At 21.1% G+C, this 24,365-nt stretch overlaps 4 protein-coding genes and 1 long non-coding RNA gene across 9 annotated transcripts; 3 read left to right on the top strand and 2 right to left on the bottom strand.

Annotated features, from left to right (window-relative positions):
- The first annotated feature begins 56 nt into the window (after window positions 1–56).
- On the top strand, window positions 57–4,257 carry LOC100870324 (small integral membrane protein 14). Its single transcript, XM_003698684.4, has 5 exons — window positions 57–308; window positions 2,670–2,752; window positions 3,406–3,460; window positions 3,538–3,686; window positions 3,784–4,257. The coding sequence occupies exons 2-5, from the start codon at window positions 2,678–2,680 to the stop codon at window positions 3,826–3,828; spliced, it is 324 nt and encodes a 107-aa protein (XP_003698732.1). The 5' UTR covers window positions 57–308; window positions 2,670–2,677; the 3' UTR covers window positions 3,829–4,257.
- An 821-nt stretch (window positions 4,258–5,078) lies between these two features.
- On the bottom strand, window positions 5,079–9,783 carry LOC100868669 (zinc finger CCHC domain-containing protein 8 homolog). Its single transcript, XM_012493945.3, has 7 exons — window positions 9,357–9,783; window positions 8,844–9,084; window positions 8,379–8,686; window positions 7,993–8,206; window positions 7,725–7,908; window positions 7,235–7,392; window positions 5,079–7,127 (listed from the first exon to the last, which is right to left on the bottom strand). Exons 1-7 carry the CDS (start codon window positions 9,620–9,622, stop codon window positions 6,699–6,701), a joined length of 1,800 nt encoding a protein of 599 aa, XP_012349399.1. The 5' UTR covers window positions 9,623–9,783; the 3' UTR covers window positions 5,079–6,698.
- Window positions 9,773–11,602, top strand: LOC100868782 (MORN repeat-containing protein 3). 2 transcript variants are annotated; one of them, XM_003698532.4, is made up of 4 exons: window positions 9,773–10,522; window positions 10,679–10,971; window positions 11,152–11,339; window positions 11,409–11,602. In XM_003698532.4, exons 1-4 carry the CDS (start codon window positions 10,335–10,337, stop codon window positions 11,574–11,576), a joined length of 837 nt encoding a protein of 278 aa, XP_003698580.3. In that variant the 5' UTR covers window positions 9,773–10,334; the 3' UTR covers window positions 11,577–11,602. The 2 variants fall into 2 exon arrangements, with proteins under 2 accessions (XP_003698580.3, XP_031775779.1); XM_031919919.2 differs by having other exon boundaries at window positions 10,000–10,522; window positions 10,679–10,854.
- A 319-nt stretch (window positions 11,603–11,921) lies between these two features.
- Window positions 11,922–24,324, bottom strand: LOC100870443 (calcium release-activated calcium channel protein 1). Of its 4 annotated transcripts, none has more exons than XM_086909757.1 (4): window positions 24,182–24,324; window positions 15,943–16,130; window positions 13,384–13,512; window positions 11,922–13,038 (listed from the first exon to the last, which is right to left on the bottom strand). In XM_086909757.1, the coding sequence occupies exons 1-4, from the start codon at window positions 24,264–24,266 to the stop codon at window positions 12,508–12,510; spliced, it is 933 nt and encodes a 310-aa protein (XP_086765883.1). In that variant the 5' UTR covers window positions 24,267–24,324; the 3' UTR covers window positions 11,922–12,507. The 4 variants fall into 4 exon arrangements, with proteins under 4 accessions (XP_086765883.1, XP_086765885.1, XP_086765884.1 ...); XM_086909759.1 differs by lacking the exon at window positions 24,182–24,324 and adding an exon at window positions 23,486–23,628; XM_086909758.1 differs by lacking the exon at window positions 24,182–24,324 and adding an exon at window positions 19,093–19,320.
- LOC147657474 (uncharacterized) lies at window positions 13,443–14,587 on the top strand. Its single transcript, XR_015292487.1, has 2 exons — window positions 13,443–13,708; window positions 14,152–14,587. It is a non-coding gene; the product is annotated as an uncharacterized LOC147657474 (long non-coding RNA).
- Window positions 24,325–24,365: the final 41 nt, after the last annotated feature.

Genomic DNA, 24,365 nt, shown 5'->3' with positions numbered 1-24,365 from the left:
TAAAAAAACATGATTTATTAAAAATTTCAAAGCATTTTATGTTATGCAATATATACATTTTAATATAGACAACCAATTGTCAAATTCCAAGTCGCCGTACAATGCATAACCATGAAATGCACCAATGAAAGTCCAGCTTGAGTATTCGACTACGACATTCAAGATACAACAGGACGACCGTAATGGCTGACTCTTATTGAATATAAATGCGTTATAGATTCTTATTTTGTTGTAGTGTCAAACACTAAAGTCCTGTAAACATAATTATTCTTATTTTATTGTCTTCCGTTTTCGTAAAAATATTAAGGGTGAGTAAAAATTTCTGCCATTAAACAATTTTTATTCGTTCCAACTGTCATTCATTTACTGTATTTTTCTTTTCATTTGGCGGTAATAACAATGAATTATGAGCTAGATGTCAATTGTTGCTTGATCTTTTTTGTTTTTTAATTATTATAATATGATTTTATTAATGAATTTTACAAACATATTCCAAGTATATTGTTTCGAATTTTAATTACTTTATCTAAACGTAACTTTTACAGAATGTTGAATTCTTTTTTATACTATTGTATTAATGTAATCTATCATTTTTGACTAGAATATTTCATTTTAAAATTTAATTATTGTATTTAAAAAAATCATTAAAAAATTTAATACAAAAAAAAATTGACATGAAAAAACTACATACATGAATACATACCACGTGTCATTTATCATTAAATTCTGAATTTAATACAGAATATATGCAAAATATATTATTTATGAGTCTGTGTTACTATTATAATATAATTTTGAATATATATTACAAATGGTTATTATTAAAATAAAAAAAAATTTGGATATTTTTATAAAATTATAATAAAAATATATTTTATGATATATCGCGTATATATTACAATAACATTTTTTTCTCATAATCGTTTTACGTTAAAAACATTTATTATAGAATAAAATTGTATAATAAAATTATATTATTATAATATTAAATATTAAATCAAATCTAATATTCGTTAATTTTAATAAAATACTAATAAATATTAAGAAATCTATAAATTATAAATATAGCTATAAATAGTTTACCAGTTATATAAAAAAATGTATCTAAAGTTTGGAAAAACTTGTAGTAACTTTGAATATATTTAAATAGTATATCCGATTTATGTTGATCGCCACGTCAGCCATATCTGAATGACAATTTCCGTATATTCTCTATTATTTCTATATGTACATAGATAATTTTTTTATTCAATTATATAATATTTTATAAAAAAATACATTATAGTTTTTAATAAAAATATGAATATTTAATTATAATAACATATAACAAAGTTACATATAAAATTACGATACATACAAAAATGTATAAGATTGTTAATTTTTGTGATATTTTTCAAAATAGTTTTGAATTATTCATATTATTATTTATTTTTATTTTTTTATAAATTTATTTCTTCTAAAATGTTCTCAGTATTATCAATATCATTATATTTAATATATATATACCTAACTCATTATAAAATTTATTTGAATAAATCCTTTTTTTTTATTTAATTTTTCTTCTTCTGTGTATATTATATATTCACAATTATATTTTTATATTCTTACAATTACAAATATTATAGACAAAAAAATAGAAACTTGTAGATATATATAGATAGAATATTATTGCAAATTTATTAGCGAAAGAAATATGATTCGTTTCTTATCGGTAAAGTTTAAAAGTTGAAAGCTATTATATTATCGATCTAATAATTTTAAGAAACGAGTCATAAATTTGTATTTAATATAAAACATATTAAATTTATTGTGACTGATCCATATATTAACAGTAATTGTGATGTAGCAACTTTAAATTTTTTTTTTATCTTAAATTTAAATCCTCTCACAGAAATTAGATTTTTCAGTTATAATTATTTTTATAATTATTTAACTTCTACGAAATATAATTTCTATAATATAAAATAAGTTTGTATTTTTAAGTTTGTTTCTATAATTTCTATCAAATTCTATGTATAATTATTAAATAAAAATTAATTATTTATATCTTAATCTATATTTATATATTTATTTTTCTCTTTCCTTCCCTCTTTTATAAAAAATAAAAATAAATAAAGTTAGAAAAAATAGTTGATTTCTTAATAATTTTAAAAATTTGTATTTCTTTATAATTATTTCTTACTTAAAAAAAGGGATATTTCTGTGATGGGATTTAAATTCAGAATAAAAAATTTGAAATTATATTCTATTTTCCATTACGTCATTTGTTGTTAAAATTGTTGCTAAAATTAAAATACTTATACATGTCAGATTCCATAATTTTTATAAACTTTATTTTATCTATAATTGATGAATTATGATTATAATTATAAATATTTGTTCTTGAAATCAAAAAATATTAAACTTGAGATTTTTTTATGAGTAACAATATGTGTGTGTGTACTTTTATAATTCCATACATTTTTAATAATTGTCTTGAACGAATTTTGATATTGATTTGTACTACATATACAATATATACATGTATTATGAATATAAATTATTTAAATCATTATTTAATTATTATGGTAACATACCCAATTATTAATAAAAATTAATTATTAATAAAATAATGTATGATTTTATTATAATGAACTAATATCATAATTATTTTTTGTATTTTTAAATAGATTTCGTGATGGCCGACGAAGGATTTGATCTATGTGAATGTATATGGAACCATGAATTTGCTATGCAACGCCTACTTTCTATTGTAAGTTGCCATGATTGAAATTTGCTTGTTTATTCAAGAAATTAAAATTCTTTATTAAAATTAACGTATATTTTCATTTTTAATATATGGAAATTATTTAATATTTTATTCATTTTAAAAATAATTGTTAAAGATATTTTATCACATTTTTAAAAATTTATAAATTATTAAAAAAATAATATTTCCTTTTATTTTTATTGTTACAATATATATTTTTATAATAACAAATTTTTAACAACAATGAATGCATTGTTTCGAAGTAATCGAAAATTATACAGATGAATAATATTTAATCTGTATAATTTAATATAAGATATTTTTCATATTTTTTATATAGTAGTAAAATTTTCATTCGATTGATAAAAATATGTCACAGTAAGCAACTTTTGGGAATTTATTTTACTTTACCAATTCTTTTGCAAGAGTTACGCAATCAAACAGATATGAATAAACATATAAAATATGGTAAGAGAATGAATATATATTCGATAATGATATATAATAGTTATAATTTTATTAAAGCATTAATTTTGTCTACATGTTTATTTTTTTTTATATTAAATATATTTTTAAACTAATTACAAAATATTTTTATTCATTTATAGAGTTCTATCAATTCTGCATAAATATTTCATATGCATTTATCATTTCAGTTGCGGCAAAGCCAAAATTACTGCACAGATAATGAATGTTTTGATATGTCACGATGTAAGCATTTTTTATATTTTATTATTGATATTAATTTTTTTTAATTTAATTAAAAATTTCTATTATGTATTTTTCAGTACCAGGACCACGCGATGTTCCATCGTGGAACTTAAATTTTTTCATGATTTTATTAATTATTGTATTTGCTGTTCTTATGTATGCTCTTAGACCACAGTCTCTTCGTCATTTAAACAATGATATTGCTAAAGATCGAAACAACGAACGCGTAAGTTCGTTAATACAAATTGATTTGATCAACTTGTATATATAACTTAATTCTTATCGATATAAAATATATTTTAATTTTCGTACAATTTTTTTAGGATTCGCATGACGATCCTCCAGTACCACCACCGACAATACAATAAAGAATGAAATGATAAATGTTTTTATGTAGATTTTTATAAAAAATCTACTGAATTTATAATAATAGAGGAAGTAAAAAAAAAAATTAATTAATTTGATTTATATATGATATCTCTATGAATATATTTAATCTAACCTAAAAAGAACTGTAATTTTTTTTTTCTAATAATTTGAAAATTATATTTATATATATTAACATTCGCATTCTTCGATTTTTATTTACTAATACTAACATCTGTCACATATCGAGACTGTGTAAAAGAAAAAAAATAATTATAATTCAATGAAAATATTTTCATCAAATATCTAATTGAATTGTTAATATTATTCTATAGACTGTTGGAAATTCATTTTTTAAAAACGCATAATTGTATAAATGATATTGAAATTGTGATTGTTAAAAAAAAAAATAAAAATTTTTTTATCATAAATAATTTTTTTTATAAGAATAACGTAAATTAATAACAAATTATTACATAAATAAATTATTAATAATATAAAATAACATAATCGTTAATAATTAATATAATTATTAATTTATGTTATTTTTATAATATGATTTTTTATCAAAATTCATTTGAATTTGTATTGCACAAAAAATAATTTCACAATTTTATAATTGAAATCATAATTTGATGAATTGAAATATTTACATATGATTTAAATTATTTAATAATTATTTTTCTTAAATAATTGTGAGTGTTGTACATTTGAATGATAACACTATTTATTTGAATGATAATAACACTACTAAAAATAACATTATTTTATATTTATTTTTATTTGCTTTTTTTTATAAAAAAAAATTTAATACGTTAAAATTTTATTTTTTAAAAAATATATCATTATTATTTTTCAATTAAATAATAATATGCATTGCTATTGAACTTCATATATGATGTTTAATTATAAAAAATAATTATAAATATATGTATGTTTTACTAAAAAAAAATATAAATATATAATTAAAGATATTTTATGGAATCGATATATTATTTTCTAATGATTTATTAAAAAATTAACATTATATTATAACATATGTTAAATATCAATAACATATAAAAAAAATAAACATATATATGTATATTAAAAATTTAAATTATTGACTTTATTAAAATGTAGAGTCTTGATAAATATTATTTTATTTTAATAATTTTCTTTTTTTCTCTATTTTATTTATTATATTATATAATTCTATTAAAAATAAACAAATTTTTTAGAGGGGAGATAAGAGATACACTTTAAATATATATATTGTTAAAATGCTTCTATTAATATCTTGTTATCATTATTACAAAAACACATTTTTTTCTTTATTTACATATATACATAGTTTTCCAAATTGATGAATTTATTTACTATTTATTTTCTACTTGGAAAACTAGAATGAAAATTTTAATATAAAAATTTTTTAATTAATAATTTTAATTTCATTTTCCATTTGTTTAAAACTTATTTGAGCAAAAAAAATTAATTGCTCAATTGCTTATTTATCAATAATATATTTGCTAATTATAATATGTATATGTGTAATTAAATGTTATATGGCATATGTGATATATATGTGAAAATTAATATCACATATATAACAAAAATAATTTTTCATTATTTAATTATATACATAAATGAACATAACATATTTTAGCCACAATCTAATATCATTATGTTATATGTGCACAAGTAAAATATTATAATATATAATATAATGTAAAACTCCTAAAATTAATATAATAATAATATAATGACCTACAGTGATAAGCAAAACGCATAATAGTAAAAATGTTATAAAAGAAAAAAATTATTTATACATTTATTACATATATATTATATGTATTAAGAGAAATATTTTAAATGCATATATAAAATTTATAAATTTAAGTACAATTAATATTTAAAAACAATTTTAAATACAATTTGAATTTATTACAAACCATTTTTATCATTTAAAAAATGATTATATTTTATTATGTACAAGAATTTTGCTTGTACTGATAAAAACATTTGTTAATTCTAAAATAAATTCGACTTATAAACAAAATTTATTGTAATTTATAGCAATGAGTATAATATTATAATAATATTTAAACTAATTGAAATAATTATAAAATAAAATTTGAAATCTTTTTGTTCAATATGAAATAGTTAATATTCATTTACAATATATTACGCGAGAAAATGTCATTAATTAATAGAAAAATAGTATATATTTGTACTTCTTTTATAAGTGAGGTATCATTAATTTTTTTTAAAAATTATGAATCTTTTTTTTATCTTTTCGACACAAGTAGGAAGACCAATTAAAAGGACGATTATTTTACATTGCATTTTCATAGTCCTTCTTCTTCATTAATAGATTTATGTCAGAAATATTCAATTGCAATATATTTATTATAATGATTAAAAAATGTTTAATTAAAATTGATATACTTATATTTTTTATTTATTTATTAGAACAAATTATTAAAAAAAAAAAACTTCAATCATTTAGATTAAAAGAAGAAATTTATAATTACCAATATATTAGATATTATATATTAGATATTTTCTGATCTTCTGAAAAATATGTAGATATGTAAATTAAAAAATAATAAAGAATAAACATATGATTTGTATATTTTTTTAATTTACAAAACACATGTTTTTACTGAAAAATTATATATAGTTTAGATTAATTATAATTAAAAATTTATTCTCTAACTAGAATTATAGTTATTCAATGAAATTTAGTGAGAAAAGAAAATATTTTTTTCTTTATATCTTAATAAGATATCTATAAATAAGATAGAATTATTGCTTATTTTTTAATGAAAAATTTATATTTATGAATTATGATATTTCTTTGATATTATGAAACCTAATTGAATATTTATGACTATTCTTGATTAAGTTTTGCCAATGTGTTTCTTACTTTTTGCAAAACTCCTGTCATTTGTTCATACTTACCTGTTGAATCCGGTAAGTTTTCGTAATTAATCACATTGCAAATATTCTTTGAAAATTTTTCAGATGATGGCAATTTATTATATGGAGATGTACTTTGTAACACAGGTGTGCCTAAGTCAATAGATTTCACACTTCCATGACTTGTATTTAATTCATTTTGACGAATATGATTTGATTCTGGAGTTGTTTCATTGCTGGATGGTAATGTATCAGATTTTGGAACTGAATTTGAAGAATTGCTTTTTAATGGAACATCTAAATTTGATTCTTGAAGTTCTACAAGTAATTGTTTTTTCATATTCTCCAATTCAAGTAATGATGGGGATTTCGTTCGCGAAGAAGGTGATATGTTATTTTCCTGTAATATTTTACATAAAATTTATCTTATTTTTTAGTATATTTTACAAAAATAACATATAGATATCTATTATAAAGATGATACATGTAACATTGTTTTATACATACTAATGGTTTAGAAAATTGTAATTCTTGAGAATGATAATCTAAATCTTCAGATATTATTTGTGATGCTGGTAATGGTGGTTCAGGTGGTTTCAGTGGGGATTCTGATGGTAATGGTGGCACAAATAATCCATTAGAAGGTATATATTCTACCACACTTTCTATTTAATAAAAAAAAAAATATTTTTATATTATATAGAATGTATTATTTGAAAGATCAATTCTGAAGATTAAAACAAATACAAAAATTGGTATACAAAAATGTCTATTAAAACTTATTTATTAAAATTAGTGTAATTAATGTAAATTTATAATAAATAATTTATAATAAATGATAAATGCACTTTAATTAAAATTTTTATATATTTTTGTGTTTGTTTTGTTTTTTAGAATTAATATTTCAAACATATTCCATGATATATTATATTAACATCATATATTTTAAATATTATTAATATGTAAATTTTAAAAGAACAAGATATATTTTCTATACCTTCTGTATCTTCAATTTCCATTTCACTAGGTTGTGGTGCTGGACTATCATTTGATACATTATTAATAGTCTTGAGTTTTTTCCTCTTATATCCATCATCTGCTTTCTTTCCTCTTAATTGTAATAACATTCTTTGCTTACTATTAATAGTTAACATCCTTGATATCCAATATTGTCCATCCTCCTATTATTTATAATTTATAATATAATTCGAGAAATTTAATTTTAAAAACATATTACATTGTATTATGAAATTTGTTTATCTTACATCGCGGGTTCCAGGTGGAGCTGGTACATTAAAACCAGGAAAATCATATATTTTTTTTATATCATACTGATCTCTATCACCTTCTTCAATAATAGATCCTGGTTCATCATTAGGATCTTCTACTGGAATACCATCAGAATTAAATAAAGACAAACCAGAATGTTGTAAACGTGCTTCCTCTAACCATCCTGGAGGATAACCAAGCATTCTCATTCTAGAAAAAATATTTTAATATAGAAAAATTATAAAAAACTCTTTTTTTAATTTTTATATTAAAAGTTATTTTATTTATATTTCTATTTTATATAAAATTAAATAAATTTATTTTTATATTTTTTTTATTTTTAAATATTATAATTTCATCAGAAATTAAGTATACTAATTACCTATATATATGTCTAGGTAATTCATTACTTCTTAAACCTAGTGCTCTACGTAAATTATTGCTTAATTGACCAGGAATTATATGACCAAATCTCTGATTATCTTCCAAATGATATCTAACAGTTCTCGTATTTTTCATATTGAAATTTTTTCTATTTATTTCTATATTAGCATAATTTCTTGGTTCTGGACAATCCCGTAAATTATGATTTTCCAAACAATTAAAACACATCATTCTTGAAGATGGACAATCAGTCTTTAATTTTATATCTGATTCTAATATTTCTTTATCAAATACATTTTCATATTTCTAAAATAATTATTAGTAATTATTATTAAAATATTAAAAACTTAGCAGCAATAAAATACTAACAAACATTTACTTGTTTGGAATAATAAATCTCATATATCACTAAATTAATTTAAATAATGAATATTAATAAAAAAATATTAATAAAAAAACAGACCTTCCCATAAGTTGGAATATCAAAATCATCTTTAAGTTTTGGTTGTTTATCTACAGTAAATAATGTATCACATATTATATCTTGACTATCTTCACTTTCTGTAGTAATTTCAATAGACTGACTTATAGAGTCAGTATCATTATCCCAAACTTCTAATGTTAAACCATTATCATTTTCTTGACATCTAATTTTGCAAGATTCTAATTCTTCTAGAAATTCTTTAATTTTTTTATTATATTGCCTAAAAATTTAATAAAGGAATAAAAATAAAAATTATTTCAGCAATAATTGAATAATTGTTTCAATATATGTATTAATTATACTCTAATTATACTCTATTTACAATCAAAATAATGTTTTTTTTATAGATGATTTTTTTTATCATATACAATAAAATATGTATATTTAATATACATATAGTTAAAATTATATACAAAATAGTTTATTCATTTTATGTGAAAATTTATAGTAAATTATATATAAAAATATTTTATAAATACTGTAGTTTCTTACCGTGAAATACTTTCATCTCGAAACATAACCTTCAAAAGAGGTTTTGATGTACTTGCGCTATCGCATGTTACTCTCATAGATGTATTCTTATTATTATCCACATAATCACTAATTATGTTCGTCTTCTTCGCATTGTTGTTCGATAATGAATTTTTTTCAACCGAATATTCACTTTGGTCATTGTCAGTAACATTGATGGCATCTTGGCTTGAGTCCAAATCAATCACCTCTTCGTCGGTATCTTCGATAGTAATCGTAGAATTCATGGAAATACTATCGACACTGGAACGAGAACATAGATGAAACAGTTATATAAATGTGTAATTTTATCGAACGAAAACTTTTTCCTCTTTCAAACTTTTGTCTTAAAAAAAATACGATACTCCAATCCTGTGAAGTTTCCCAAACGCAATAAAACTTAACTGTAGAGGCGCTCTAATTCGTGAATAAACATACGTAGAATAGTTTTTTTTTTAAATTTAATTGAAAACTATGATTAATTTAAATATTTCTTTAAATAATTTTATTATTAATATATTTTTTATTTAATAATTATTGATATTAGAAATACAAATTTTTAAATATATTTTAGACAACAATCAAAAATATTTGTATATTTTATTACATATATAATATTTTTAATAAAAAAAAATATATATTGCTCGTGTGTTTTAAAACTAAAAATTAATTATATTATATCATATATTTCTAAATTATAAAATATAAAAGTTTGATTGTTTTAATAGATGGCACTATCAGTGTATCAAATTTACATCAGTTAATTTTGGATGTAATAAAAATTTTGATAATTTGTATTCTTAAACTTGTATTAATGCATTAAATTTTTAGCTTTTTTTAGTTTATTTTCATCACATTGATATTAAGTGATATTTTAAAACGAACAATGAATCATAAAAGATAATCAAATATTAATCAATTTAACATTTAATATATTAAAAAATTGTTTTCAAAATTCAAATGAAATATTTGATAAATTTTATGATGGTTTTCTTAAAACATATTAAAACTTCATATACTCGACGTAAAATAGAAAATTCAAAAAGAAATGGTTTGCGACATACTATTTTCAGCCCCCGAAGTAAAAGTTATTATATAGGTGAATGGAAAAATGACATAAAAGAAGGTAGAGGTAGAGAAGTGAACAGGTATATTAATTATTGTGTTGATAAATATAATAATTATATAATTACTATAAATAAGACTAAAATTAATTAAAAATATTTATTATTATTATTTGTCTTTTATTATTTATTTTTTGGTTTTTGACATGCTTAAAAAGAATTTATTTTGAAATTTCATAGAGATGGTTGGATATACGATGGTAGTTGGCTTAATAATAAAAAACATGGTTGTGGTATTTTAAGCAAAATTTCAAAAGAAGATCATAAAATTCGCCGATATTATATTGGCGAATGGGTAGCTGGAGCAAAACAAGGATTTGGATATAATTGGTTCGAAGATGGTAGTTATTATGAAGGTGATTTTTGTCGAAATAAACGACATGGCTATGGTCGTATATGGTATTGTAATGGAGATTATTATGAGGGAGCTTGGAAAAATGATCTTTATCATGGTTTAGGAATATTCATTAAAGGTTTCTAAATTAATATCTGTTCTTTTTGTAGTTGATTTTTATCTTTTATAAAAATAATGTAAATATATAAATTAAAAAAATAACTTATCAAATAGAACAATGATTGTAATTTTAAAAAAATAGATATTCCTTACGTTATATCTTATTATAAAAATTAAATATTTAATATAATTTTTATAGATAATGGCAATAAATACGAAGGTCAATTTGTTAAAGGCAAGAAAGAAGGTTACGGCACATTTTATCATATAATTACTGGTCAAGAGCAGCATGGTTTTTGGATAAGCGATTTATTTATAAATGGCACTATGTTGGATGCAGATTTTCGACAATGTGCATCTCATCCGACGCCATATCCTATTCCACAAGTATAACGATTATAAATAAAGTTTCTATAATTTATATTCTTTATAATTTTTCTTGATTCAATTTTCTAGATTAAATTGATATCGCATATCAAGAATTCTCAAGATATTTCTGAAATCAAAGATCAAAAGAAAGAATTACCTTATACTGAAGGTTTGTGTAGAAAGATATCAAAGCGTATAATCGCAAATATATGTGTATCTAGAAATACATGTTCTTGTTTAAATTCTGTTTTATAAATAAATATATTTATTTTTTAAAATAATACATAATACAAATTAAATCGATATTATTTATATAATTTATTGTAGCAAAAGTACTTCAATTTTTGCATATTTTTTCTATCAACAAATATATATATATATATATATATATATATATAAATCATTTGTACGCAAAAAGTATGTACAATATAATTGCCACTTTTTCAGCGACGGCAGTAACTTGACAATCAAGTATAAATACAACAGAGACAATAAAACAGGAAATTATTTTGTCTCCGTGTAAAAGACTTGAAATGTCACTTGAGCATGGGACGTCTTATGAAATTATAAAATAATAAATTAAACGAACAAAATCGTAAAAACTGTGAATACCGGGAAGCATATTTTTAAAAATAACGAGATAATAAGTACATTCAACGCGAATTAGTCACGCATTGTCAACGAAAAATATAAACTTATATTAGCGATTGTTGCTTTTTGAGTTATAGCTAAAGAAACATATATGATAAATATTACTGCATACTGTTATTTTGATAGATTAAGTCGCTATGCGAAAAAAGGAATGTTTGGCTTTCATATGCACATTCTTTCATCAAAAATTATTTTTCAGTACGTGTAAAATTCATCACTATGTAGATAAATATGGGGAGGAATACATCATTGCTATTGAAAGAAATAGTTGTTTTCTTTCAAAGTTATTACGTTTTCAAGTATTAAATCTTTTCTTATGTGATTCAAAAATCACATTTAATGTAAATTTGTTATATATACAGTTATTCTTGATATTTTCCCTAATTTTTCGAATTAGTTTTTATCTTGCATTGTAATATATATAACATGTATAAGTTTATATTGCAGCCTGAGCAGATAATCAGAGATTCACAATCCTCCATTATGAGAGATTATCACATTTTAAAAGTAACACAAATCATATCTCATTATATATTCAAACTACGTGCGTTACACCAGCGATTTGTAACAAATTCACACCATTCCTACCCTCAACATCAGTTGATTCTATTTGTTCTTTAAGTAACTCTAATTCCCTTATACCAGATACTGTAACTTCATATTTGTGAGCTACTAAACTTCGATAAAAATGTATCGCGAATGCAAGAAAAATTATTAGTACTGGTATTAATACGATACAAGCGGACCAAGCGGCCACTTGTGAAAAGTCATAAAACTTCACCCAACAAAGTATAGCAATTTCTAGTAAGAATAGTAAAAGTCCTAGTAAAGTGGAAAATGCCCATGCTACTTCGATATACCAATGTAAACGTTCATGTGGTGATTCATGTACCAAACTTATACTATGTAGATTGCATACAGCTTCTATGTTTGGTAAGATACACGTTGATATCATTAGAGCTAACATATGAACCGCGACCAGCAAGGTAGTACATACGGCGAAGGCAATTAACATCTCTGAAGGTACTTTTGTATCGGAATTCAATTGTACTTCAACCATGGCAACCTGTACAGAAAATTTTATTTATTAATGTATACTAATATACAATATTTAATAATAAATATACAATAATGTCTGTGTAATAAAATGCGTTATATTATATAATATTTTCTATTATTATACATATATAATTATTTAATCTTTAAAATAAATTTTTTTTTTAATAAATTGATATTAATAACTTGAAAAATTCAATTATAAATTAAATATTAATAATAATATTATTATAATAATAATAATATAATAATATCATAATAAACTATGATAATCTAAAAATATTTTTAACTGTTATAAAAGAGAAATATTAAAATATTCATATATATATATATATATATATATATATATATATACCATAGCAAAACCGGAAAGTAGAGCAGACGTCTTGCTTGATGCTTTAAGTTTCGCTCGGCTGAGTTGTAATTTTCTCCAAGAGAGATAACCCGGCGTGTGAAGGCCATCTCCTGACTGTGACATCTTTGACTAGTTCATAAAGAGAAAAATAAGCAATATAGAGGAATTACATTAATATAAAGTTTGCAAAATAGAATTGAATGAAAGCAGATGATTGCACAATATACTTAATCGAAAACGATATACTAACTTGTCACTGTGCCTCAGGCATCTCGTGACAATTATACAATCTAATTGAAACTACTGATCTATATTATCGGGCAATGTAATATAATTAAATTAATTAACAGAACTATTTTTTAATATATTTATTAAGTCGCATTAAATAATTTTTTATATCTTATAGATATTTTATAGATTTTCACAAATAAGTTTATGAAATTATATTTAATTTCTCAATATAATATATTAATTTAATATTAGCCAATTAGAAACTCTGAATATATTGCATTGCTATTAATGTGCCAATTTTTATTAGTATATATGTATACATTTTCTTTTCCCTATAAATAAATAAAATTTAAACATTTTACATATTCAGCTAAAAGTATATGAGATATTATTAGACAAACTATATAAATTCATAAAAAACTTATGTGTATTAAAATGATTTATTTTTAAATTTGAATCACAATCATTAATTTACAAGTATAAATCCTAACATATTTTTGTCTTAAAACAGCAATCAATATATTCATATGATTTTAGATTTATGATATATGTTCGTATGGCAAAATCATTGTTGAAAATACATCGGAATAATTGCATATCCAGGGAACTTGGGAACCGGATAATTGGCGTTCAACTGTACAAGCACGTAAGAAATAAGACACGTACCGAAAGTAGATGGCAACGTTGGTGCCAATGGGAGAACTTGCCAAAAGTCCTGTGTAGGACAAAAACCCAACGGGTGCTGAACGAAACAAATAACAAGGAAAATTAATGAAAAGACATAAGAGAGAAAAAATTCAACTACTGATAAATTGATATATCTGCAAAATTTGGCAAGCGATAGAACGACAAAATATCATATTAAAAAAAAAGAAAAAAAATTTTAATTTCTAAACAATAATGTAAATATTTTAAAATTATTATAAAATTAATTTCTTTAATTAAAAAATAAATAAAAAAGAAAAAAAGAAAATATTCTCTTTTTACTTTATATAAATAATTAATTAACTTTTTTGATCATATAATTTTTGCTATATTTAAATCAGTATAATTATTTTAGATTATAGTTAATTTTGTACATAGGATATGCCATAAATCAATTTAAAATATATATTATTCCCGTATAATATACATCCGTAGATAGTATAAATATGATATTTTTTTACTTAGTATGAAACTATTAATATATTACCATGTGTTTGTGCTTTATGTAAGTTGAATTTGCGGACAAAGAATAATTGTTAACACGAGGATAATTATGCGGCCGATATGATTGCCGGATAAAGATTATGTTGTACTATTAACAGTGATAATAAGTAAGTAATATTTATAATTCATACAATTCTGATTGATTTTATCAGAGATTACTTTCAAGGTTTCCTTGAATATAAAATAATACATATTCAATTTTTTGTTTCTATCGACGAACATAATACAAGTTCTTTTCCGGGTACAATCATCGACGATTCGCATGAATCTCAATCTAGTTTCCTGATCATGAAATCATCAACGGAATGAATTTTAAATAATAATATAAAGAGAAAATAATTTATCAAATAAACAAGCAACAAGCAAATTGATCCTTGTTATTGAAGTTCAATTATAAAACAAAGAGATGTAAAAGATTTGATACACATTCTCATTTGAAAACCATAAAGTAATCATGATTGATTTAATATTTGAATTTTATGTTTATACGAAATTGTTCCAATTTTAATATCTGAAATTTTAAAATATATGTGATTAATTTAACTAATAATAATTTAAATAATAAATATTAAATAATTTTAATTAATAATGCAATTTTATCTATTAATTTTATTTTATTAAAATATACATTGTATAATTATATATACTTAATTATACTTCAGCATATTTTTTTTTTGTATTTTGTATTTTAAAATATATAAATATTATTGTCTCATAACAAAAATATTTATATATATTATATATGATAATTCATTCCGTATATTATATATAATATTAATGTTTTCTTGCCAAATAATTCTAAATCTTTTTTATAATATTATTTCCTGAATGTTATAAAATATATATACAATCTCTTTTATACCAAACTAGGATTATTAATATTTATATCTGTAGTATTAAAAGATAGATCAAAATAATCAAGCATTCATAATTATTTTAATAATCCAATAAAAAATAAATGAAATAACTGATCACTAATAGGAAACGCGAATATAAGAATGAGTATGATGTACGGCAAAAGAAAACAATAAGACAACAATATAATATATAGTGCGATATATGGAGAGATAAAAAGGAAACGAACTGTAAGATTAAAAAAACAAGGGGAGAACTACCAACCTGACACTCGTGGAACCGCTTATGGAAGCAGTGGCCGTCAATGTTGCGCAGATGTGTGCGCGCCACGTGTATCGGCAAATGCGAGGAGGGGAGTACCGCTCCGTCCTCCGCGCCAAACACTGAATTGCGTCCAGTGCTTGTCGACCATATGGACATTAGGCTCGGTTCTTGCGTAGCTCTGACAAACGCTAAAATAAAAAAAAAATTGTAATAATAAATTGTTCTAAATATTAAAATTGTTAAAATGAATAAATTTTCACTGCTTATATAGTATTAATTCACAAAATTTAAGTACTAGAAATTTTAACTTAAAATATTAACTTTTTTAAATAAGATTAATAAAATAATAGGATTTTATTTAAAAGCACATTTGCATTTAATTCCATTTTAAATATATTACGTTACGGATTATTATACATATGTAATAAAAATTAATACATGTATCCATTTGTTTTTTATTTATCGTATTATATTATGATCGCGTATCATTCAATAATGCAAAATACTGTGATTTTTTTGTTTGTTTCATCATTGCATATTCGTAAATAAAAAATTTGATCTACCGATACACGAAATTGTTAAGATAAGATGTCCATAGTCAAATAAACAAACAAAGAATAATGAAACATTCTTTATTCAAATAAATTTAATTGTATCATTTTTTTGATATAATGGTAAAAAAATTAGTTAATATCGATATTCATGCATAACTTTCGTATCAAATTTTGTCACGTACGATGAAATGATGTATTTACACTAATTAATGATTAGAAACAAGTAGATATGTGTATATTACTTTGAATGTAACTTTAATGCAATCAATGACATGGTTTTAAAAAGAGAAAGTAAAAGAAGAGAAAAATTGATCTCTCAATTTTTTCAAAGTTAATTTTATTTCTTAATCTAAAATAAATTGATTGTTTTGATTTTTTTAATATTTATAACTTCTTTTTATTTTATTATATGTAAAATATATAAAAAAATCATATGTACAAAATATATCTATACATCGTTTAGCTAATACTTTTAACACACTAATGCATAACTTTCATAAACAGTCAATTAACGCCTTAAAGGAGTAAATTTTTCATTTATATTCATTGATAGTGATAGTATCAAAAAAAAATTTAATAAAGATTTAAAACAAAGAAAATAGTGGATTTTATTTTAAAAAATTTTAAATTTTGATTTTTTATTATTTTTAATGGTCATTGATAGCAATGACAGCGCTGCACGCACAACGTTCGCTTTCATTTACATGCTATTATGCAAACGATATATTTCCTGCAACCTTTTCAACTTAAATGCCATCAAGGGGCAAATATTGAAATAAATGTATGCACAGAATTAACATTCTTTTCTTTACATATCATTTAATCATTTATATATATACATATTTGATATATAAATCAAAATGATTTATAATTTTTATATTTTTGTCCCGAGAGGTCATTGTATTCGATAAAATTGTCACAGATATTATATATAGTATTGCTAAAAATATATTGGTACTTAAAAAAATAAGTATTACTTTGATTAAAAATAGTTGTAGCTAAAATTATCTGTTGAAAATATATGTAGTGCAGTTGAAAGATTATCAATATTATCAATTGTAAAAATAAATATTATTGATAATAAATCTTTGAATACTGATAAATAATATCCATATTAAATATTTATAAATTATTTATACAAATATTACATATATTATTTTTTATATCATAATTTTTTAAATATTACAATAAAGATTCATTTCTAAATAAATATAAATTATAATAAATATAAATATAAATAAAAATTTGAAATTATATAAATAATACATGATTCATTTCAACATATATCTCCAATTTATTTTTTTCACATAGCTATTCTTGTTAATTTGACCTTGATTTTATGCTGCCAAAAAAAAAAATTGATGAAGATTGATCCAAGTTAAATATTATGAAAAAAAAAAAAGTATTTTTTCAATAAGCACTTCAACAATATTTTTTTTTTTTTTGAATTAAACATATTTGAAAGGTATATGAAAGAATGTTCCAATTCATAAATATATAATTCATTAAAAATTATCTTTTGATATTTATGAATTTTTATTTTAAATATATATATATATATATATATATATATATAAATTATTAGAAATAATTTTATACATAAAGGTTATTATAATATTATTTTATAAAATTAATAAATTATATTTGATATAAAAATATATTATTTAAATATATTACAACATACATTTTAAAAAAATAATTAAAAATTATAAATCTCAAATGTATATTTAGTGTGCTAAATATTTATTATATATTATAAATTTATAAAAATATAAATTTTTATTATATAGTACTTAAATTATTTATAATAATTTATTAGAATTAATTTTAATTATATGTTTACGTTTTAAATATAAAAACAAATAAATATTATACACCTAGAAATGATTCATATATTTCTATAAATATCTCATTACTAGATAATAAGAAAAAAAATTTTCCTTACAATCTTTTTTTACAAATGCTGATTCAAAACATTTCCATTAATCATTCGTAAAAAAAAGCCATAACGAATTATCTATGTTGTCATTGAGTTGCAACTAATATAGTTCAGAGATACGTGCCAATATCACTAAAAATACAGAGGACAGTAGAATGTGTAGAGAGCTTGTTGATACGACTTACATACCAAATTAAATCATGATTAAAATAGCTGAAAAAATCATTATTGATGAAAAATAATTAGTTTTGTTTGGTATACTCATATAGATATGTCACGTTATTATATACGAGGTCAACAAATTATCGAGTACTTAGCGCCAACATGTCTCTGCTACTTATGAATGCTATAAGATAATGAACACACACACACACATTGACAATTTGAATATGAAAAAAAAAAAATATTATTAAAAAAATTTTTATAAATACAATAATTATAGAAAAATAATATAAAAATTTTATAATATAATTTTTTTAAAAAATAAGAAGAATAACATTGATTTTTTAATATAATTTAAATTATAAATTAAATAAAAATAAATAAATAAAAATATAAAAAGAAAAAATTTCAGATAAAATCAAAACAATCATTCATTTTAATAATTATATATTTCAATAAAATAAAAGTATATCAAATAATTATAAATTCTATTACCATTTTGAGAGAAATTAAAGAAGTGTGTATATCAACGCGCGAACTCATAACAGAAATCAATTTTATGTACTTTTCACAAAAAAAAAAATATGAAAAATAAAAAACAAATAAAAATCTACTTAGAGAAAAAACACTAGCATTTAATTTAAACTTATATATTGAAAAATGAAAAATTTCGCAAACAACTAAATCACACCAAATGACAGCGACGAAAGACATCAGTATACTGAATAAGAACGCCGCGATATGGCATCGATGAACGTTAACGACTGATGTCGAAAAAAGCCGATAATTGTCGAACGTTTTTGGCGCGTAAATTAGAATACCAACAAATCTCACATACAAATAAACAATGCAAATTTGATATAAATATTGATTTTTTTAAATTTTATTATTATTCGTTTTATTAAATGAATAAATGAATGATAATTTATCAACTTATAAATAATAATATTTCTTGTGAAATATTTAAAGATTATAAATAATTCTAAAAAATCAAATAATTGCTATTCTAGACAGTAATTAAAATTAAAATAATTTTCTATATTAATAATTTCCTGTATATCTATTCTATTTAATATTTTAGTTGTATATTTTTATATAATTTAATTTCTATTAATTTCTTTTAATGTTTCAATCTTAAATACATTTTATAAATTTTAAAGACATTTAAAATCAAACAAAAAAGAATTATGAGTGTGCTCGTATACTGTAGATTGCAACATTTTCGTTTACATTTTCCTTGTACATCAAAGGATAGATAAAAATATAAATCAATGTTTGACTAATGTTAAATCAAATTTATCGTCTTTTTAATGACTTATAAACAGTTTTGGCATTTGCAATTTTGTAAATCCTGCGTATACTGAAATGTATTAAATCGATAATAAAGAAATATTATAAGATATAGTCACGTTTAAAAAATTCAAAATATATATAATATATATATATAATATATAAAGTTCACATAGAAGTGATAGATGCAAAAATTTTCATTACAATAAGATGAAATACAAAATAGTTAATAATTTTATTTTATGAGTTTTTCTTCATGGCAAACATTCAGAATGTAGTTCCAATAGAAAAAAAATTTCATTTTCAGTTCTATCGTTATTTATATTTAAAATCAGGCAATTTCTAACTTATCTATTATTATATTTGCTATTGATTGATCTATATTTAAAACTTGAAAATTCTTTTTAAGAAAACTATTTACTTATTTTAGTACACTTGCTTCATATTAAATGCCTGATTAATGAGATTATTAGTATATATATAGAAGATTATTTGTATTAGTAGAACAAGTTTATAAATGAATCATATTTTTTATGAATTTTATTCAGTTTAATTATGAAATGCATATGTACTATATTATTAATTATCAAAAAATTATAATCTATTACTATAAATAAATTTTTGTAGATTTTTCTGAATGAAGTAAGAAATCTTGATTTATTGTAATTTATAGCAAATTATTACTTTAACTGGAAACATATTTAAAATTTAGATATAAATTATGTCACATATGTCATAGAAAAAAATTTCTTATGAATTATAATATTTAAATTAAGAATTCAATAAGACAAATAAGAAAACGAGATATTTTTTTTAAAATGTTTCAATATTATAAATATTAGATATATTAATTAATCAACAAGTGTATAAAAAAAAGGTATAATGGACGTAAAGATTTGTAATAAATTGTTAAACTCATTACTTCGAGATATGTTTGTTCTAGAATTTCAATTAATAAAATCATTTGTTTGTTTGTCTTTATATTATAAAATTTTTGCGAAATCTCAATGGTATCACGGAGTTATTTATATTAAAATCATCCATAACATCTTAATTGAATAGAAGTTCTTATTATTGGAATTCACATGTACATAATAGCCGGATTCACAGTATCCTGTTATTATATACGTTGCTTTGTGTATATATTTTACAAGACACAAGAATAGAACAGATTTAAGATACTTTACTATTTTATTATTTTATTCAATATATATATATATTATATAAAAATTTCAAGTTATTTAAATTCACAATTAAATTAAAATAATTTATAATATTTAAAACTAGAATGTAAAAATATAAAAATAAAAAAAATTTCAGTAATTTAAATATGTGTTGCCAATATTTATCTCAATTTAAGTTTTATTTATATTTCCCCATTTTTTAATTTATTGTATATAAATATTTTCAATGAGCAAAAAAGGAAAAATAATTAAATTATCGAATTATTTACAAGAATCATGCTCAGGTTGTTGATGGGTTTCCATGTTAATAATTAGATTAATCTATGATTTCAATAATTTATGATTAATAGTTTTTCATAGAATTGTTTATCAAAAATACATATATAAACATAAAAGTGTTTATTCTACTTTAAGTGTGAAGAAGCTCTTTTCTCCTTACTTTTTTAAAACTTTAATATTTATACTCGCAATTCAAGTTTATTATGATCATTGATAAGCTGGTATCAGAAATGTGTACAATCTCACAATTTTGTTTTTGTTGGTTTAATAGTATCTACGCATGCTTTTATAATTATAATAATTTTATAATTCCACTGAAAACTAAAATATGGATTTATAATTCTTGATAGATGAACATAGAATATGGATAGAAATTGATTATATGTGAAACAACACTAACTATATCATTAAATTGCTTCGATAAATTGTCTTCAATTTAAATGACCAATATCTTCAATTTAGAAGAGATAGCTCTCTCTTGAAGTGGAAATGTAATACGGATACATTTTTCTACTTAATAAAACATGGAAAATCACGAAAACGGAAAAAATATGATAAAGAATGATAAAGAAAATTCAATATTCTTCGATTTTATTGTATGTACATAAACCGACCGCAATATGGCGTAGAGTGTTTCGTTCAAAGCTGAGAAAAAGATACCTGTTTGAGAATCAGATTTTCTTAACCTCTAATATTGCTTTTGAGTCAGTATCGCCCAACATATAATTTTTTCAAAACTATTTTCCACGAAAAAATATTTGGAATATTATATGTATATGTGATGCAGCGTGAAAATTATGTAGATTTAATAATTATTAACTTGCTGAAAATAGCTAAAACAATGTGAAAGATATAAACTAATGAATATCAATTTTATAATTTTATAAATTTTTATTTAATATTATTAAAGTATTGTGAAAATTATTTTTGTACTTGTAATGTTTTATTTTATATTATATATTTTTATTATACAATATTAGAATTTTAAATTAATTTTATTTATAAATATTTTCAAAAACCAAAAAGGAAGTCTTACTCAAATATTGAATGATAATTATCATAAATTGAATTATTATATATATGTTATATGTATGTATATGAGCAGATAATATTTATATATGTATTTTGGTTCTTTTAATTATATTTGTGAACTACTATATCTACTATTAGAAAAATAGATATCAATATTCAAATTTTAAAATATGTTATATTTTTATAATTTTATAATTTATATAAAATTTTATAATTTTTTTGTTCGTTATTAAATATATAAAAGAAAAAATAAACATTTATCTTTTTTCAATCAGAATAAGAACCACTATTCTTTTCTTCGAGATATAAACATAAATGTGTAATGGCTTCATTTTCTTTCTTAACTTGATTCTTTTAATAATATTTAAATACATATTAAATACATTACATTACATATTATTAAATACATATACATCTCTTAAGAAGGTAATAAATCTTAATAATTAAGAAGGTATAAAACTAATTTTTGATTTGATAAAATTTTTCTACAATGTTCAAAAAATAAGAAAACAAATATATAAAATTTATAATTTCTTTGCATAATAATATGTCATATTTGATATGAATTGGTATGACGAAAAAAATTGTCAAATTATGGGTCACATAAAAGTTAGATAAATTTAAGTGTAATTTATTTAATATTTTTAAAAATATAATATAGAATGTTTAAAATAACAAGTTGTGAATAGAATAAATTAATATCTTAATGAATAAATGATACATAAGCAAAGTAGATGACAAAAATTCAATATGAATTGAATGCAATAGAAAGTAAAATTTTAATATATTATATTTAATTTATAATAATGATTTTGTTTAAAATATTATTGTAATATTTAAAAAATTATAATTTTTATGAGGTTAGATTATAGATATCATAAAAATTACAGATATTATGAATAAAAAAAATAATAAAAGACGATATATGAATTATAATTCAAACTAGATTCGATAAATATCGTTTAAATTCGATATATTTAAATATTTTTTAACATAATTTTTTTTATTATGATTGTTTTAATAGAGATAATCAGAATGCAAATAATCAATATCTGCGGATTGGTATTGTATAAAATATAAAATAATTATAACAAATTACTTACTTGACAAGGTTCTGATAGCGATAGAATTTGTTTAACCTCGATATCGATGAATGTATTCTGTCGTATGATCTGTTTTCTTGTTGAAATTTATATCGGCACAAGACGCCGATAATGTATCGCTTAAAACAAAAGTGCATTCTTTGATGCAAGTTCAACCAAATAATTACAATTACATGAATCACTTTCTCGATGCTAATTAATCAGAATTAATGGATTTTAAAATTGATAATATTGAATTTATTCAACGAAAAATCACATAAAACATTCCATACTACTTATCATCCTACGCCATAATAAGGTGTACGAGAACGAGAAATCGATTGAGTTGAATGCCAGTGATTGTCAATATTTTCATCACAGATAATATAAGAATCTTTCTACAGATGGCATTAGTAGTACTTCGAAATGGCAATACAAAATTGAATATCAAATTTCCTTTCATCACTGACCCACAAATTACTTATAATAGTATTATAATAGTATATCTACATATTATATAAATAAACATATCCGTAAACCCAAAATTATCAAGGTTACCATGATCTAAATATGTAACAAAAACGCTAATCGATTAGCCAATTGATTAGTATATAATATAAATTTATTAAAACGGAGAATCAAAAGATTAAATTATCTAAAATAATCAGTTAATAATAATCATAGTTTTCAAACAATCTTATATCTGCAGTTACTCACAAATTCGCGCGCATTCAAAATGATTTAATCCAATACTGCATTTTTCCCAACATACGCTGTAATCTGCGGAGGAAGAAGAACTCATATCTCAACACGTTGTTAAATATTTCCAATTTAAAAATAATTGGAAAAACTTTTGATTGATTCTCTATTATAAACTTGGGCACGAACGAGGCAAGTGGTG

This window comes from Apis florea, unplaced genomic scaffold, assembly GCF_048593485.1.
Source record: "Apis florea isolate Af1SG1 unplaced genomic scaffold, ASM4859348v1 contig_3158_pilon, whole genome shotgun sequence".
Classification (NCBI taxonomy): domain Eukaryota; kingdom Metazoa; phylum Arthropoda; class Insecta; order Hymenoptera; family Apidae; genus Apis; species Apis florea.
The sequence above is the reverse complement of the archived record's forward strand: the minus strand, read 5'-3'. Positions and strand labels throughout refer to the sequence as shown.